The following is a 19740-nucleotide window of genomic DNA, read 5'->3' on the forward strand; positions in this document are numbered from 1 at the left end:
AAAGCTGCAGTGAGCCACAATCATACTACTATACTCCAGCCTGGGTGACAGAGTGAGACCCTATCTCAAAAAAAAAAAAAAGAAAGAAAATCACTTCTAATGAGGCAGTCATAGATAGTCTTTGCAAACCGAGCTCTGTGTAGAATAGTTCCTTGAGGATTAGGTATAAGCATGAAAATGTGTTTTAATCCTGTAAAAAGTAATCATTTCTGGGAAATTAGCCAAAGGATATCAAACAGAAACAGTAAACAAGCACCACTATTTGGAGAAATGGTTAATGTCACTAGGTAGAAAAAGTATTTTAAAAGAGGTATAAATCAAAACTACATGAGGCAAACACACATATTACATTAGTGGAAGCAACTAAAAAGATACAAATCTAATATCAAGGAGACTTGGGGAAACATGCAACGTTTTACTGGTAGAGACACATTTGATGTAATCCCTTGGAAACCCAATTTGGTAACAGAGAGACTCAAAAACTGGTCAGAACCTTTCACCTTACAACTCCATACTGAAGAATGCCTCTCAGAAAATATCTCAAAGAAATATCAGGCCATTTCCAAGGACACGAATAGTGGTACTAGCATAACAGTATAAATCTAAAAACCTCAAACACCCAACCAGGAAGCAACCATGTAAACTAGGTTATGGTAGCATAAAGTGAATATGCATCCTCCATGAAAATGCTTACTACACAAAAACAGAGTTGCATAAACATCTTCACTTAAGGAGTAGAATGTATAACAACATGTAGACAACTAACATCCCCTGAAAACTTGGAATGTTTGGCAAAAGGATAGAGAACCTTAAACATATTTGGTTTCAAAAAACATTTTATATATTTTGTTTACGTGGCAGCATTTTATATAGTTTGTGTGTGGGGCAAACTGCTTGCCTGCAACTCTTAAGACTATATAATTTAATCTGATACATCATATGGCAATATAACATAGAAAGTAGATGGGCTTATTTGGTTTCAGAGTGTAAATACAGGCATAGGAGAACAGCATTTCATCCCCTGGCTCTCTGTTGCCTCTCTTCCTGAACAGCAGACACTGGGGAGGCTCAGGGAGGGAGCTGGGGAATTTGCATTCACCACAGTTGACTGGATCCTCATCGGAACCATCCTGGCAGTCCGTATCCCCGTCACACGCCCACCGCTGGGGGATGCAGTGCCCGTTTCGGCACTGGAAGTTGGAGGCCTCACAGGTGTGAGAGATGGCTGTAACAGAGAAGACACAGTCGCACACCCCTCATCTCCATCCCCCGCCAACTGTCCAAGGGGGTGGGCTGAAAAGAGGTTTGCATGAGGTAGGAATAAGGTCTGAACTGTGGGAGCATCTGGGTTTCTCCTTGGCTGAGAATTGGGCACTTGGGCTGACCTTGGGCAGCTCCCTCGGTGGACTTGAGCCTATGGATTTATAAACATGACCCAGGCCATTGCCCAGGGACAGATGCACACGTTAAAAAATCACTTGCTCTTCATGACAACCTATGAGGTAAGGATTATTCCCCTTTCACAAATGAGGAACAGGCTTAGAGAGAATAGGAAAATTAGAGATCATTAAGTAGTAACACCAAGGCAGTCCAAGGCCCAAGCCTGCACTTCTTCTGCTATACCCTGGTAGTTTGCCTTCTCACCTAAGTCCTCTTACTCATCCAGATGCTGAGAAATAAGGAGCGGCAGCCTGTGCTCAGGAGACGGAGTCCTGGACCTGGTGCAGCCGCTGTGTGGTGATCTCAAATTCACCATCCTTACAGTGAAACCTAAGGGCCCTGCTAAGTTCTGGAAGGCCATACATTACAATTCTTAAAAAAAAAAAAAATCCAATTTCAAATGTGAAAAACCTCAGGCCAGAGGAATATAAAAGAGTCATCCAAAATCACAAAGAAAGCAGGCCTAAGAACCTGAAATTGTCTTTCTGTAGAGTTGAAAGCAACATCTACCAGCCAATAATATGTGGTGTCCACTATAATCACTAGAAGCAAAAAAGAAGCTAGTGAAACAGAGAGTCACTGTTAAACATGAACAGCCTCCTCTGCACACATGGGCTGAGGCCACCTGGAAGTCATTTAGAACCACCTCAAAAACTCCGTCAAACACTAGTTCAAATGCGTAATATGTGCCTCCAACCCAACCAACACTCCTAACGGTCCTCTCCATCTGATTTCCTCTTCCTCCTCTGAAACAGAAAGCTGTTTGTGTCTGTTCATTGCTGAATGCAAGCCAGGACTGGCCTTGTTTACAACCAGCATAAAATAATAGAACCTAGATAGATGGACTCTCCGTTAGTTTAACTGTGTGGAGAGGATGACACCACAACAGAAAGAAACAAAACACACAGAAGTGGGTTGCTGAGAGCAAACTGTAGTTTTCTATTCAACTGAGACAGTTGGCAGTAAGCTGCCCAAGGACTGGGGAAATTGGTTTATGATGTCCTCAGGAATTTTACTGCATTTGAGGCTATTTTTTGCAATGGTCAGAAATCCAAAGAACCTGATTTTTCAAACCACTTTAAAACAAGTGGTGGCTCATTATCTATGTCTTCCCATCTCTCCAAGGACCAAGGCTGTATTTGGCAGCATGTATATACAACTATAAGAAGTTTCAATATTTACAACCTTTGGCACTCAGAATCCATTAAACATCTTTAAAAACTATACTTATTTCTGATAAGAGGAATAAATGTATCATGCATGTTACATGAGTTTCTGCCCCAGTAACAGCCATCGCCTGGAATACTTTTGATTTATTAGTGTCACAAGTCTGACAGCCTTTCAAAACATCCCTCACCGACACCTTGCTCACATTCATAAAATATAAAGTTGCCTAAACCGATTGCCATACTAATCTAGTTATTATTCAGCCTCTGCATTTCATTTTTAATTGAAAACCATTTCAGAGTGCTAGTGAAGTTTCCAAATGACAATTCTGGGAGGCATGGCTGAGATCTCCAGATTCTATCACAGAAGCTGAGCTCAGAAAGAGTAATCAGTTTGCATTCAAGTGGCCAGGTATGGCTGGAATACATAACACATTATCTTTTTCTAGATTTTTCTATCTTCTTAGTAACTTACGAGCTCTGATTTTGAGTGCCCGGTAAATACTGCATGCTTAATACATAATTTTTTTTTTAACTACAAGGATGGAAGAGATGGACTTTAATCCAGACTGAAGAATTTAGGGAAGAAAAAGAATCCTCTGCATGGTAGGATTCATTGTAACTGTAAGAATGGTGAAGTTCATGTGGTAAACAATCATGGAAATCTAACATCAGTTTCTAATATAGGTCAATATCCTACAACTTAATCTTTGACTCAGGCAGAACATTCCTGATTCATCAAGACCTGCTGGAACACCTGATTAAAAGCATTAACCAAACATGAGCAGAGTAGAATGGATGAAATAAGTACTATAACAGGGAAAGTACTGCCTTATTTCTTACAAAGCACGACTATAAAGAAATGCATGAGGCGTGGTAGCTCACACCTGTAATCCCAGCACTTTGGGAGGCCGAGGAGGGTGGATCACTTTGAGATCAGGAGTTAGAGACAAGCTTGGCCAACATGGTAAAACCTCATCTCTACTAAAAACACAAAATTAGCCAGGCCTGCTGGCACACATCTGTAGTCCCAGCTACTCGTGAGGCTGAGGCAGGAGAATTGCTTGAACCTGGGAGACAGAGGATGCAGTGAGCCAAGATCGCACCACTGTACTCTAGCCTGGGTGACAGAGACCCCGTCTCAAAAAAAAAAAAAAAAAAAAAAGTGTATGAGAAGGGGACCAGGTGCAGTAGCTCATACCTGTAATCCCAGCACTTTGAGAGGACAAGGTAAGAGGATCACTTGCACCCAGGAGTTCGAGACCAGCCTGGGCAATATGGCAAAACCCCATCTCTACAAAACATACAAAAATTAGCCAGGCATGACGGCACATGTCTGTAGTCCCAGCTACTCAAGAGGCTAAGGCGGGAAGATGGATTGAGCCCAGGAGGTCAAGGCTACAGTGAGCTGTCATTGCGCCACTACCCTCCAGCCTGGGAGACAAAACAAAACCCTGTCTCAAAAAAAAAAAAAAAAAAAAAAAAAGTAAGTGCGTGAGGAAAAAAATGACTATCATCACAATTTGAATGATTAATGACAGAGAAGAAAAAACATAAAGTATTAAAAAAAGAACACTGAAAAATAAAAGGCAGATGTGAAAAAGAACCAAACAGAAATTCTAGATACAAAACGTATACGCATGGAAATAAAAAAAACAGCTCCATGTATATGTGAAACAGCAGATTAGAGTTAGCTGAAAAGAGAATTGTTGAACTGGAAGATAAATCTAGAGAAGTCGCTCAGATTCTAGCACAGAGTCATAAAGAGACAGCAAATATAAAAACAGGAGGGAAGAGAACAACAGAATGAGGCAGTCCAACGAATGGCTTAGAGTAACTGCTGAAGACAAGACCAGAGAAAGTAGCCAACAGGTATAGTTGAAGAGTTAGTAGCTGTAACTTCCCAGAGTTGTCTTTCGAAAAATTCTCAGATCTTAAAACAAACAAAGTCTCAAGCAGGATAAGTAAAAATAATTCCACGCCTAGGTAGGTAAAACTAAGAGCAATATAACCTAACGGTAATTAGAAAGAAAAGAATGTCTGTTATTATTTGAACAGACAACTAAGAGCAGAATTCAAATCAACACAAAAGAGGCCAGGAAGAAATGGAAGAATTCTATGAAAATACGGAAAATTACTAAAAGCCTAGAAACCCAGACCCATCTGAATTCAAGATTGAGGATTAAATACATGTCTATAATAACAAAACCTTGAAAGAGTTTGCCACTCATAGACTCCTGCTGCAAAACCCCTGAAGGATGTACATTGGTGGGAGGCATTAGCAATAAGACACAGAGGTAGTTGGTAATACCTGTGTGCCTATGCAGAAGTGTGGTTATTTAAAAAGAGTAACAGTGAAGTTTAGGATTTTTTAATATAAAACTAAAATACTAAATATTTAGTGTTTAAAATACTAGGTATTTTAGTACTGGAACTGTAGGCAGAGATTTGGATCAAATTCTAAAGTCCCCATATATCTAGGAGAGAGAAAAGATGTTAAGAATACAAATAAAATGTCTACAGGTAATTGTCCTAAAAAAACACACAGAAATCAGATGTACACGTTTAAAAACAATAGCGGTGGGTTGAGGTGAATAAAGAAAACAGCCCTGTGCAAAGTAAAAGTGGCAAAAAGAAAAGCAAAGAGGACGCACAGCAGAGTGCGCATCCAAGCTGATGCCAACAGGAGGTCAGCTACCTTGACCTATTTCTTTTGGCACTGTACGCAGCTTAATTTAGTAGGTCTGAAAATGAGGTGTCATGCCACACATCACCATGAGCTCACATCTGACCTCCAACTATTTTGAGATGACAGAGAAGGTGGATCATCCTTGAAAGGTTTGGAAGAACAGCCCTTGGAACAAGACTGCAGCTGAGCAGCAAGGACTCTAAGTTTTCTCCAGTTTGCCTTGCTGGAAGAAAATCAGAGAAAAAACCAGGAGTTTATTCAAGCTTGCCTATAGAAATGAAGTTATCAATTCATTCTGTAAGACCGGCACACGCTGCTGAAATGCAAATTTGAGTAAGGCAGTTGTGTTAACAAGATGTTCAATCATACTGCAATTTACAAACTGCAATGTCCAAGTGCACCCTTCTAATCTATTAACTAATTATCCATCCAAACCCGAAGCTTCCAAACAGCATTCACGTGTTTCCTGTGCCAACGGCAGCTCCTTTATGGGCCTCGGTTCTTCCTCCTTCTGCAGACCATGCTTTAATATACAGAGAGAAGCATTTTCCTGCAGTCTTTTCAGAAGCAGAGGTGCAGACACAGAGGCTGCGCCAGAAAGAACATGGGTGGACTTTGCAAGTGAACAGGATTTGGTAACACCACAGAATATCCCATGTGATGTATATGGCATTTGAAGAGATCCATTCACTCCCTTAAGGCCATATGAGGTCACCTCCAAACTAAAAGGAATGGAGGGAAGCAGTTGCATAAAATTACTCAATCCACAAAGGTTCTCTGAGCATGTACTCTATTATGTGCTGGACACTTCAGAGAACACAAAAGAGTAAAAGAGGTCATCTCTCTCCTTGGGGAAGCAAGTCTAAGCCAGAGCATAATGCACACTTATTTATCCTTAGGTTTGAGATACAACAGATGTACCTTCTTTGTATTTCCTTTTACCAATTAGTAGGCGTGCTCTGAGCCGCCAGATGCCGGGCAGTGTAGGAAGTGCTGGGATACTCTGGGGGCAGAGGAGGTTAAGACACGAGATTTAAAAGTCCAATAATTCACAAGATTAATAGCTGGCTTCAGATAATTGAGAAGTTGACTCAACAATGAATTACACAATGAAGTCTGAATTATCCGAGTGTAAAAACAGATCTGTCCTTACCATGAAATGTTTAAAGGAAACATCTTTATCTCCCTAGTCCAAAATCACTAGAGGGGTTCAAGACAGAACTGAATAACAGCTTCTCAAGGAGGCTGTAGAGCAAATTTACTCAATGAGTAATAAAATCTGGAACAAAACTTCCTTAATTTTTGTTTTTTGGACAAATTACAATGGGGTACAAAGTGATGATTATAAAATGGAATTTGTTTTCATTTCTCCACAAGCTTCTCAACTCCTTGCACTACCCACTGCCTATCACCCCCAGTCTGCCCTGCCCCATCATAATATATCTGGCCACCATTCATCCACTCATTCATAAATATAATGTAATGAACATAAGTGAACCCAACAAAAGAATGAGAACACTACCCCTACCTTATAGCACCTAGCACATTCATGTTGTTTCCATCTTTACTTTTAATAAAATCTTACCCAAAACGGGTACAAACACAGTTTACATTTTCATTGTCTGGGGAACCCCCTGATGCTCCATTTTAATAAACATGAGCTACTTCAGTGCTTACTCAAAGTATGGACCCCAGCCGAAGGGCTGGTCTGAAAACTGTTTAACACTGGTCCTGAATGAATAAGAAGCTTGAGCCAGAACATAAATCAACGATATCACCCAGAACACTGTTAAATCAGTTGAAAGCAGGGTGTTGATTTACATTCTGGCACAGGTTCCTTATCTCATCAAAGACCAGCTCTTTGAGAAGCATGAAACTCGCTGATTTCTAAGGTCCAAGCTAATTCTCAGAGCCTAGATTTTCCGATCGTTTAAAGCTATAATGTTAACCACTGCATGAACGGATGAGTGCTGTCAACTGAGTCCAGGAAGTACTGACCGGTACAGTTGGCTTCGTCAGACCAGTCCCTGCAGTCGTTGTCCCCGTCACATACCCAGGAGGAGCGGATGCCCATGCCGGAACTGCAATTGTACTCGTCACTCCGGCACTGGTGCATTTCTGCAGGTGAGACCATAAACAGAGAGGTGAGGACAAAAGCTTCTTCAGAATTTTGTCTCTGGTGTCAAAGCTCTCATAAAGGGTGGAGATGGACCCGTGATCACCAATGATCCACAGAGACCATGAACGAAGAGACTTTTACCAGGGACAAAAGGTCATTTAGCAGCTTCCAGTCGGTGTGCCGCAAATGGGTTACAGGTGTGCTGAGATTCTGAGACCCTCAGACCCTTGGAGCTGCTTGCCTCTTGACAACAGCATCCTTGTCCATTCATCCCAGTGCTCTCCACATATATTATTTTCTATGCTTGCTATGATGGGAAGAAGGTTAGGAAGCAGTGATAGAGGAGGCCAGGAAGTAGAACTTTCAAGAAACAGAGGACTCCTACAGACACAGCCTGTGGTTTGAGAAAAGGAGTGCCGAGATGTCTGCATGAGCTGATCACCGTGAGATGCTCAGTCAGAGAGAGTAAAATCAGTGCTGAGCTCCCAAAACGGAGGAAACATAACTTGGGACTTTCTGTGGGCAGAGCTCCAGGGACACGGGTGGATGCGCTGTCTCTAGAAGGGTGGGGGCCTGGTAAGAACCAACCAGCAGAGCTTGACCAAGAAGGGGAAGGAGGCTGCCCTGGCAATAGCCTTCAAAGCTCCTGGGGAGATCATGAAGACAGAATGCTATAGACTGAGCTTATAAACAATAGCAATTTATTTCTCTCAGTTCTGGAGGCTAGGAAAATTCAAATGTTTATACTTCATATGTTGAAACTTCAAATTTGTATGTTGAAACTTAATCACCAATGTGATATTATTAAGAGATGGGGCCTTTGTGAGGTAATTAAGTCATGGGGGCAGAGCCCTCATGAATAGGATTAGTGTCCTTATGAAAGAGGTGGGAGGGAGCTGTTCACTCCTTCTGCCACGCTTGCGTACAGATAGAAGCATTTCCCTGCAGTCCTTCCAGAAGCAGAGGTGCCATCTGACGCCACAGTGAAGGTACCATCTATGAGGAACAGGCCCTCACTAGACAATAAGTCTGCTGGCACCTCAATCTTGGACCTCCCAGTCTCCAGTACTGTGAGAAACAAAATACTATTGTTTATAAATTACCTACACTAAGTATTTTGTTATCACAGCCCGAATAGACTGTGGCATAGAACTTTCACATGGAGTTTACAGAGCCTCAGAAAACAGGAGCAGCCAAGCGTGGGGCCCAAGGCAGCCGTCTCAGTCATTCTCGCCAAGAGGCTTGATGATGGCAAAGCTAGTAAGTCAGATATTTTTGAGGAAGAGTTTGGAAACTTACGAAGAGGACCTGCATCAGAGGAAGGGGCTAACTGGGACCCTGGGATGAATTCAGGACAAACTAGTAAGAATGAGCCATGAACAGAGGATCCGGGGGGCTGAAACTGCTTCACAGTCACACATGTGCCCAGTACGTGAGCTCGATGATACCAGAAAGAGGGAACCACGTGGAGTTTCCTTCTTACTAGGGCAAAACTAGCTACACATTTCAACCTTCTAAGAGTGCTGGGAAGGAAATGGCAGGGATGAAGGGGAAATAGTTGCATATTCCAAGGACATGTTTTCAGGCACTTGAAGAAGGAAAACTGGGAATTTTTAAAAAACCTTCCAAGAGCCAGGCTAGGGGTATTTTCTGTGTGGAAATGGCCTAGGCTCTGCTCTGCTGGTTAACTTGCGTTGAGATGATTTACAAGCTGCCCTTGCTCCCCTTATTTCAGCTGCTGTGAGTCAAACCACCTGCTCATAATCAAGCAGGCTGTGTCCATGTGCGTAAGCACAGCGTGGCTGGACCTGCCCCCCGCGGACAGGGAGAGAGGGCCCAGTAGGGCCCAGCCAACTCATCACCACGTCTGGGTCAGTGTCTGACCTCCACTCTCACTTCCCTCTCATGCCTCAATCTGGCACACCATGCTGATTGCATAATGTCTCCTTCGGAGGTCAGCAACTATGAGTCTGGGACCAGGGACTGTTAACTAAGATGGGTCTCATGGAACTGACAAGGAGGTACTGTGCAACAGAAATAGTGGAGGATTAGAAAACGGGAGACATGGATTCCAGTTCCCCATTCTGACACAAACTAATTGTGTCACCTTGAATAAGCCCCCTGACCTCTACAGACCTCAGTCACTTTAGAAAGTAGAAATTAAAAGGATTGGACCAGAGAATCTCTACCATTCCTTGGAATTGTAACCCACTGTTTTTCTAAATATAAAAATGTCCATTCAGAAAACAGATGCTCACTCAATGCCTATACCATCTGCTAACTTCTAATAATAACAGAGTTGAATGAATTAAATTGGTTTAAAAAAAAAGAACAGTTCACAGAGGTGCAGATTTATGTCTTCAGCAGGCTAATCTCACACCCACTGAGACATGTGGGCCAAGCCTGTAGAGCTGTTAATAACCCCCTGAATTCATTCAGAAATTTACTTCTTTATCATCACCTTTCATCCTTATAGCATCTCTCCAAGGCAAAGCAGGGTCCATTTCCCCATTTTTCAGACTAGAAAACAAAGGCTAATCTAAGAGTAAGTGACAGGAGCTGAGTCCAGTCTCCATCTTTTCTGACCATGAATCATGAGGATTCAGTTCTGCTGGAGACACTTCATCCAGAGTTAATGGGAATCTAGGGTCCCATCCAGAGTTAATGGGGATCTAGGGTCCCAGTTCGCAAGTGTCTCCAGCGAACTGAATCCTCATGAAAAGCAGCAAACAAACTCTTTAAGAATGGACAGAGAAATGACTCAACCCCACCATGTGGATGGAGAAAGCCATTCAGCTAGAATATCATAAATCCTGAGACGGCTATCAGAAAACCAGTACACACCAGTACAGCCCTGTGAGGGAGCACGATGACCCCCCTCTCCAGAGCAGGGTTTCAGGATGTGGTGTCCCCTTACCACAATGACTTTCATCACTGTTGTCTCCACAGTCATCCTCAAGGTCACATTTATAGGACAGTGGGATACAAGTCCCAGATTCCTGGCAACGAAACTGGGTGTCCAGGTCACAGATGGTGGTAGCTAAAATGGGAGAGAAAGACAACATATTCCTTAGGTACAATTCATTTTCCACAAATGTAAACATCCTACTGGAAAACCAATTAAAAAATAGAAGAAAGCAGATATTAATTGTAGCAACAGAAATTAAACCTAGACTTACAGAAGAAATAAATTGCATGAGAGCTTGAAATTTACAACCAAGAGAGATAAGGGCATATCTTTCTGTGGACAGCTTCCAGATCGGAACAGGACTGGGAAAAGTGAGAAACTGTCATCTGTTGGCGAGAGAGAGTGACAGGCTAGGTGACCTCCTAAGATCCCTTCAGACGCGAAAAGTGTCTTCCTAAATAAGTGACAGAAATACCTTTATCTACGAAACTGCGATTAGAGAAGCTCAATTTCACACAAGAAGTTAGCACTTCATTGTACAGATGGTAAAGGCAGCATGGAGGTAGAATTCTACAGTAGGAACATAGGCTCTGTCTGCAGTCAGTCAAGACTGGGTACCAAATCGTGGCTCTACCTCTTCCTGGGGAAATTAATTTTAATCTCCCTACGGCTCAGTTTTCTCAACAGTAAAACTGGGTAAGATAACGTGTCCTAGTGCTTGAGATCACAGTCAGAGAGACTAGATTTGTTTTTTTGTTTTTTGAGATGGAGCCTCGCTCTGTTGCCCAGGCTGGAGTGCAGTGGCGCAATCTCGGCTCACTGCAACCTCCGCCTCGCGGGTTCAAGCGATTTCTCCAGCCTCAGCCTCCTGAGTAGCTGGGATTACAGGCACCCACCACCAGCCCCAGTTAATTTTTGTATTTTTAGTACAGATGGGGTTTTGCCATGTTGGCCAGGCTGGTCTCGAACTCCTGGCCTCAAGTGATCTGCCTGCCTCAGCCTCCCAAAGTGCTAGGATTACAGGCATGAGCCACCACACCCAGCCAGAAAGTCTAGATTTGAATTGAGTCTGCTACCTACAACTTACTTAATCTGCCTTTACTTGGTAGCATTATTATGAAGATAAACCAGGGAAGAAGTTTGGAACCAGAGCCTATTAAATAGGATATAAATATAATGGGCTCTAAACAAATGTCACTTCTCTTCCTCATCATTCCTCATGTCCTTCTGGCATTAGAATGGATATAGAATTAGATTTTTCTTCCTCTCCTAAGTAGATATTTCCTGTGCTTAAGCACAATCCCTGGCACCCCGTGAAACACCCTCCAGGAAAGGCGAGGGGAAGGCAGGCTGCTCTCAGGAGAGTGAAAGGCTGACCCAGGAGGTAAAATGTGGCAGAACAGAATCCTGGCACGGGGGGAGGGGGGTTGTCGTGCACGAAATGCCAAATAGCAATGCTGCCGTTAGACATCCTGGCAGCTCTTATTTGAGGCTCCATTTCTTCTCTGTAATTGAGCTCGTGGTGGGAGGCAGGGGATGAATGCAAAATGACAAGACTGCAGGGATTCACGTCAAAACCCTGAGTGCCTGACAGTCACCCAGCTAGAGGAATCTGTGTAAGAGGGAGGGAAACCCACTGACAACACCCTCCTGCATCCCTGTGTCCCCCCTCCTCCACTGCTCCCTGGCAGCTGGCGGAGTGCCTCACTTAACTCCCCACATGGCAGTACTCAGTCACTGCGGTCCCGCTCCTGCAGCCCTGCTTAGAAACAGGGAACCTCTCTCCTCCACACGCAACCTCCTTGATGAGGGAGACACACACGCAGGCACAGATAAGCCCCTCTCTCTTGACTCCCAGTCTCTGAGTTTTAAATCCTTCTGGTTCCTCCTCTCCACGCCTCAGCTCCATCTGACATGTGTAGACCTGAGCCACGTGAAACAGGGAGACGACGGAGCAGAAAGTAGGTCTCGGGGTCTCTGGAAAGTGAATCCCAGTTGACATTCACGCCAAGCCAGGAGGAGGGCAGGCCCAGCTCCATCTTTCATGCATAACTGTGCAGTCTGCAACAGAGCTCAGGGGCTGGGTGGGAGGAAGCCATTGGGGGCAGCAGGTGCCTCCCAAAAGATGCAGGTCTTCATTCCTCTCAAAACTCGGAGCCAATACAAGATTCAGCTTGTCCATTTAGTAGAAACCAAGCCCAAGGGCACAAGGAGGAATGCTCTGCCACCTGTGTCCCTCACTCTTGGCTATGAGGTCATCTGGTTTGTATCTCGCTGCTTCCACTGTGCCTAATTATGTCTGGGCAATTTCCTTGTAACTTGTTAATTCTAAGAAGCATCTTCTATCCCACCCAGATATGTAATAAACTCCTTTCCATTATCTGCTTCAATGCTGTTAATAAGCATTAATGTTTTTAAAGAGCTTTGGCTATTCCCCCACAAATATCACACCTTCCTGCAACTCTGAGAGATAAAGGAGGCTTTATAGGCCTTATTTTTTGCAGAAAAGACACAGAGAGGCTAGTGCTTTCCCAAATCTGCCATTCAGCAAATAAGCTCTACTCCCTCGGTGTGAAAGGCACCCTCTGAAGCCAAGGGAAAACGATTAAGGAAAGGCTTTGTAAATAACCCTCTATCAGCCAAAAGGGGGAGTCTATAGGATTGCAGGGCCCAGATGTGTTTAATGAGCTGGATATTTCACAAGTTGCTTTCTGGGTGAAGTGGCAGGGGAGCCGGGCACAGGCCCCATGGATGACTGGCTAAATGAGTATCTAGAGCTTCCCATTAATCTGTTCTTATAGTACAAATGGGTAAATGAGCCCCTGGGTTGCCAAAGGTAAAATATATAAAAGAGAAGCCTCTGACTTGGTTCCTGCTTCTGGTCTCTCTCCATCAAACGCATTCTGCCCACTACTTATCCTTCCAAAGATGAACTTTCATCACATCACATCAGTGGTTCCCAACTGCTTCTCCGATAAAGTCCACAAAGCCCTTGCTGCCCTGGGCGCTGCCCACTCATCCAACTTCACCTTGGCCCCTGTGCCCATGCCCATTCTCCATAACTCAAACCAGTTTCCTGGCCATGCCAGCTTCCCCACATGCTGCTCCCTTGCCTGTGAATTGATTCCCTCCACCTCTGCTTGGTTCACCCTAGACACTCTCCAGAGCTCTTTGCTAGGGCCTACCCAAGTTTGCTTTGGGTGCCCATCCTACATGCATATGACACTTCCGCAGCGCAGTGCCCATCACTCTACTGTAACTGCCTATTTTTCTGACTCCTACTTCAGACTGTGAACTCCGTTTCTGCCTTGATCGGCAATATATATGCAGGCCCAGCACAGAGCCTGGAACACAGGGTGTATAGCAACTGCTTATTGAGTGAGTGCATGACTGACAAAAGGGCAAATCATCTCCTTATAAGATAATGTCGAAGCTATTAAAAATTAAGTGAAGAAAAGATAGTGAAAATTCGTGGTTAATAAACTATCTGTTATTTGTGGTTGTTTGGTTGTCTTTAACTTCTGCTAACCACAGTCTTATACTTTAGAAGTCAGACCTTAAAAATTATACAGCCCAAAGATGACATTTACATGGCATGTACACCAATGGCCCCACACTGTAGGCCAAGCTATGCATTACTAACCAATGAAAACAATCTCTCTTGAGCCTGGTAGGTAGCCAACATCAACCAACTGGAGTAAATACTCATTTCCCATCCCTAAAAAGGCTGAATATTGAATTTCCAAATCAAAGAACATCACCCGTTTACTCGCCCCAAGTCACCAGCTTTATTACAGAGCCACAGCTAAGATTAGAGCCCAGATTGGCAAATCAATTCAGTTTCAGCCATGTGATGTTTATTTATAAATCTCTTGTAACGAGTGGTACTTCTGGGGTGGTTAAAAAAATATTATGTATATAATATTAATCCTATATATCTAATATCTACCTGTGTATGGAAATATGTTTTCTCTGTCATCTAAGCCCCATCAACTAAGATGGGCATCACCACTCATGGGTGGCCCTCGCCCTAGACCTTAGGCCCTCAGCCTGGGAAGAGCCAGCCAGGCTTCTGAGTAATGGTAAGTGCTTAACGTCCAATCCAGAAGACTTACGGCAGTTTCTCTCATCGCTCATGTCTCCACAGTCGTTGTCAAAGTCACACCACCAAATGCTGTTGATACAGTTCCCGTTGCTGCAGCGATACTGGTTGCGAAGACAGGTGTTCTCTACCCATCAGAGTGCGGCAGGGGAGGAAATGAAACCAATATTATTCTTACTGCTGGACCACAGGACTTTCTCTTTTGAGTTTCCCTCCCTTTAGTAACTATCGGGGGAAATTCAGCCAGATATCGGGTGAAATTCACCCCCGATATTTCACGTAGGTTCTTTTCTATTTTCCCTAAGTGTCGGCGGGTCTGAGAAATAAAGGGACAGCATAAAAAAAGAGACAAATCTTAAAGCTGGGTGTCTGGGGAGACATCACATGTCGGCAGGTTCCGTGATGCCCCCTGAGCCGTAAAACCAGCAAGTTTTTATTAGTGATTTCAAAAGGGGAGGGAGTGTACGAATAAGGTGTGGGTCACAGAGATCACGTGCTTCACAAGGTAATAGAATATCACAAGGCAAATGGAGGCAGGGCAAGATCACAGGACCACAGGACCGGGGTGAAATTAAAATTGCTAATGAAGTTTTGGGCACGCATTGTCACTGATAACATCTTATCAGGAGACAGGGTTTGAGAGCAGACAACCAGTCTGACCAAAATTTATTAGGCAGGAATTTCCTCATCCTAATAAGCCTAGGAGCACTACGGGAGACTGGGGTTTATTTCATCCCTACAGCTTCGACCATAAAAGATGGCCGCCCCTCGAAGCGGCCATTTTAGAAGCCTACCCTCAGGGACGCATTCTCTTTCTCAGGGATGTTCCTTGCTGGGAAAAAGAATTCAGCGATATTTCTCCCATTTGCTTTTGAAAGAAGAGAAATATGGCTCTGTTCCGCCCGGCTCACCGGCAGTCAGAGTTTAAGGTTATCTGTCTTGTTCCCTGAACATTGCTGTTATCCTGTTCTTTTTTCAAGGTGCCCAGATTTCATATTGTTCAAACACACATGCTCTACAAACAATTTGTGCAGTTAATGCAATCATCACAGGGTCCTGAGGCGACATACATCCTCCTCAGCTTACGAAGATGGCGGGATTAAGAGATTAAAGTAAAGACAGGCATAGGAAATCACAAGGATATTGATTGGGGAAGTGATAAGTGTCCATGAAATCTTCACAATTTATGTTCAGAGACTGCAGTAAAGACAGGCATAAGAAATTATAAAAGTATTAATTTGGGGAACTAATAAATGTCCATGAAATCTTCACAATCCATGTTCTTCTGCCATGGCTTCAGCCGGTCCCTCCGTTCGGGGTCCCGGACTTCCCGCAACAAGTAACATGATGGTAAAGGGGGAGGAGGAATGCCAAGCACACATGTCTACAGGGAAGGAAATGTCCCATACTAGCCTCTTGCTTTCCTCTTTTAGTTAAAATCAAAAGAGAGGAGGAGGCTGGAAGAAATATTTAGAAGCAGATACAATGCTTTAAGAAGGATAGCCACAATACCAGTTGAGTCTATTGGGTAGTGAATACAGTACATCAACATTATAAAATACTAATTACACACAGAACTCCTTAATGGACTGTGTCTACACAGAATTAAAACATACAGATTCAATATATCTATAGGTATGTTTTTATATACATAGTTATATATATCCATATATATTCTATCTATCAAGCAAATGAGTTATGAAGATTTTCTCAATACTCTGAGAAATTTTTCTGCCCCATGACTACTTTAAAGCAAGCAATTAAAATTCCTTACAGAAAAAAATGTATAGTTTGGCAAACTGCATCAAGGACATGCAATGATTGGTCTCATATTTGGATAATCAAAGGCATTCTAATGGGAAATATGGAGTAGCTTTCTTCCCCTTCTCTTGGAATTTAGTGTTGATTCTATTTCTTTCCAAACAGTTTTAAGATTGTATCCATAGCCTGAAAGAAAGTCTCTTGTTTCTAAGAAAGAAAGGCTCATCTTTTTTCTGTTTATATTTCTTAAGGAAGATTGACTAAAAGGCTTGTATTGTGTGTTTCACTGCCTTGGACTTGGGCTGCTGTGAGAAGCAGGGTTAGGATTACAAAGCAAATAGAGTAGGCACAGTGGCTTATGCCTGTGATCCCAGCTCCTTGGGAGGCAGAGGAGGGAGGATCCCTGAGCCCAGATGTTCAAGACCAGACTGGGCAACAAAGTGAGACCTCGTCCCTATAAAAGAAATTAGCCGGGCTCGTGCCTGTAGTCCTAGCTTCATGGGAAGCTGAGACAGGAGGATCCCTTGAGCCCAGGAGTTTGAGTTGAAGCTGCAGTGAGCCGTGAATGTGCCAGCCTGGGCAATACAGCAAGACCCTGTCTCTTTCTTGTCTCTTTAAAATATAAAAAAAAAAGGCAAATAGAATCACAGATAAGGAAAAGCAGAAATTCTGGCCATCAATCCATGCACTTCATGGCAAGGTGCACCTGCAGGGGTTCACCTCACTCACAGAAACATGACGCTGGAGGCGGGGGAAGTGGTGACGGTAAAAATTACACAGGAAGGAAAAATGTTTTAACTTCGGAGGAAAGAAATGTTAAATCTCTATATTCAAATTCAGAGGGGGAGTGGGTGTAAGGCTGCTCTTGCCGCTTGGTCATGGCACAAGGTCTAGACTCAAAGTGCTTTGCAAACATTGGTCTGAAAGTTCAGGACACACTGGGCTAGGCTACGGTGAGAGGATGGACAACCGTTAGGTGAGAGTAAGTCAATGCGGAAGGAGTCACACTGGTTATTTTTCCCAATCCGGTTGGTCCAACTTATGCAAAACAGGAGAAGGTAAGAAACCTGGATGTGAGGGATGGGTGAGGAGAGGAAGAAGCAAAAGAATAAAAAGGGAGACCCTGAAGAAAGCCTGTGCCATCTGACACGAAACCAAAAACCACAGCTACTACTTAGAAAGGTACAACGTAGGCTTGTTCTGAGTGAGGACTGAAGGGCCTCTTTGACCCTTACCAGGCCTTAGAACCCAAACCAGTATTCTTGTGAGTATCTGGTAGGTTTGATTTTTACCTTGGACTTTTTCCAATAACACGAAAAGGTTAGGAAACAGAGAGCTATCCCTCCCTCCCCTGGCGGGGAGCAGGAAACAAAGGAAGGAGGATGACAGGCAAAAAAGAAAAAGGGAAGTACCTTCTTTGACACAGGTATTGTTCTTGAGCTGATAGCCCTGAGGGCAGTCACACATCAGGTCCCCTGATGGAAGCACACTGCTGGACACGCCCTCTGGACACCTGCAGCTTCTACTGTTGTTGGCCTTGGGCAGGCACAGCAGGCTGCATGGCCTGGGCACACAGGCATTGCTTCCTGGAGGGAAGACAAACAGCAGCAGGTAGGTTAATACACACCATGAGGGAGGTACTGAATACAAGAAGGAGACCCACTGCAACCTCCTCGTCTTACGGAAAGGACAGCGAGAAGCTCTCAAGGGTCAAGTGGCAAGCTTTGGGGCGCCTACTGTGCTGAAAACTTCTACTCAGTATAACCAGTGACTTGCATCCTGTCTTCAGCCAGATCAGACTGCCCCAGAGCCAAACCAGGCAGCAGGGTTCCTCCTGGGAATTTGTAATTGGGTCACTGAAAGACAAGAAAGCAACCAAGGAGCTGGAGCCAGGGAAAGGGTCACAGAGCATGGGTGTTGAAGTGGCGCATGGCAAGCCAAAACCGTGTGGAAGTCAAAACTCTGGGTATGCAGATAAGCTCAGTCTGCAGACCGTCAGGAGACTAAAAGAGACTTAAGGAGGCCAGGCATGGCAGCACGCACCTGTAGCCCCAGCTACTCAGGAGGCTGAGGCAGGAGGATCACTTGAGCCTGGGAGCTCGAATCCAGCCTGGGCAATATAGCAAGATCCTATCCCTTAAAAAATTTTTTTTTTAATTTAAAAAAGAATCAGAATGTCTTTGGACTTCTCAATTACAACACTAGTGGCTATAATATAGTTGAACATTGCCTTCAAAATTCTGAATAATTTTTTTTTAAAAAAGAAAGAGACTTATGGAGAGAAGAGGCCTAATGAGAGGGAAAGAGAAAGAACAGCTCCAGTCCCCATGAGGCTCTCCTAGACTTTCAACTTTGGGCTCCTTTATTCATTCCATAAAACCATTCACTTGAGCTAGCTTGAGTGGGTTTCTGCTCCTTAGGGCCCCAAAGGCCTTAATTAGAACATACACCTGGTTAATGGTGGGCCCAGGACAAAAATCCAGGCCTCCCCTTCTCAATTCCTTTGTGCCAGAGTGCCCCTCAAGAGCTAAAGGAGGAGCCGAACACAGTACTCATCAGCCACTGCTGTGCAATGTGTTCATGTAAGGACTAGTTCATGCTCATCTAGCCCACTCCTGCCAATCTTTTCTCTGGTTCAGCTTACTAAAGGCAGCACCGGAGAGAGTTTGTAAAATCCACCACTGCACTCTTGAGAAGGAGCCTTTGTGGATGAACGAGGATGGCAAAAGTGCCATCCTATCCCCTACATCGTTCCGGGGATGGCAGGTAAGAAGATGCATAAACCATTTTATAACAATCTGAAACATGATACAACTATGGGGTCACAGAAACTATGAAATCATGTTTTTTCTTTTGACTGCAATCATTAATCATGAAAATGGGAAAAATGAACATAAAAACTTAGATAAAACTCAATTGCTAATTCTTCATTCGTGCTATGTCATGGACAGAGATGCCCTCCCACACTTCAGCACCATATCCAAATCATCTGTTGCCACCCAGCCAAGCATTCATCTAAGCCATGCCTATCCTGGCCTACAGGTTAGACGAAGTTCATTAATGACAATCAGTGTCGATATGGATAATATACTCAGTAGCTTTGGGTGTGTGGGCACATCATTGGTTAATTTACATTACAAATAAAAATAAAAATCACAATGCTATGGCAACAACGTTATTATGATGCCAAGGAAAACAGTAAGAGGTATTACCAAAGAGAAAACATACACGTCCAGAGGAAGGGAGGTTCATATGATGAAACATTCCAAAAGATTCAGTAAATAGAGAGAAAACATACACCTCCAGAGGAAGGGAAGTCCACATGATGAAAGAGTCCAAAAGGTTCAGTAAATAATCAATCATAACAGCTTAATTACCATAGCAGACTAACCAGTTGACTAGAGCAGAAGTCCCAGACATCCCTTCACTCTGATCCATTAGTGGGCACAGATGGCTCCTTTAGTTCAAAGGTACAGGCCACTGGCTACAAGAGGGAATGCAGAATTGACATAGAGCCACCACTCATGAGAAACAACTCAAACAAGGATGTGGGAA

At 43.7% G+C, this 19740-nt stretch overlaps 1 protein-coding gene across 1 annotated transcript in view; it reads right to left on the reverse strand.

Annotated features, from left to right (window-relative positions):
• LOC115933039 (sortilin-related receptor-like) overlaps positions 1-19740 on the reverse strand; it is a 224638-nt gene that overhangs the window by 48689 nt on the left and 156209 nt on the right. The window contains exons 36-40 of the mRNA XM_055372001.2: positions 17598-17771; positions 14438-14551; positions 10332-10454; positions 7294-7413; positions 1100-1225 (exon numbers count right to left, since the gene is read on the reverse strand). Coding sequence (XP_055227976.1) covers positions 1100-1225; positions 7294-7413; positions 10332-10454; positions 14438-14551; positions 17598-17771 — 657 coding nt within the window. The remainder of the gene's footprint in view (positions 1-1099; positions 1226-7293; positions 7414-10331; positions 10455-14437; positions 14552-17597; positions 17772-19740) is intronic.

The sequence above is a fragment of the Gorilla gorilla genome, chromosome 20 (genome assembly GCF_029281585.2).
Source record: "Gorilla gorilla gorilla isolate KB3781 chromosome 20, NHGRI_mGorGor1-v2.1_pri, whole genome shotgun sequence".
In the NCBI taxonomy this organism is placed as follows: Eukaryota; Metazoa; Chordata; class Mammalia; order Primates; family Hominidae; genus Gorilla; species Gorilla gorilla.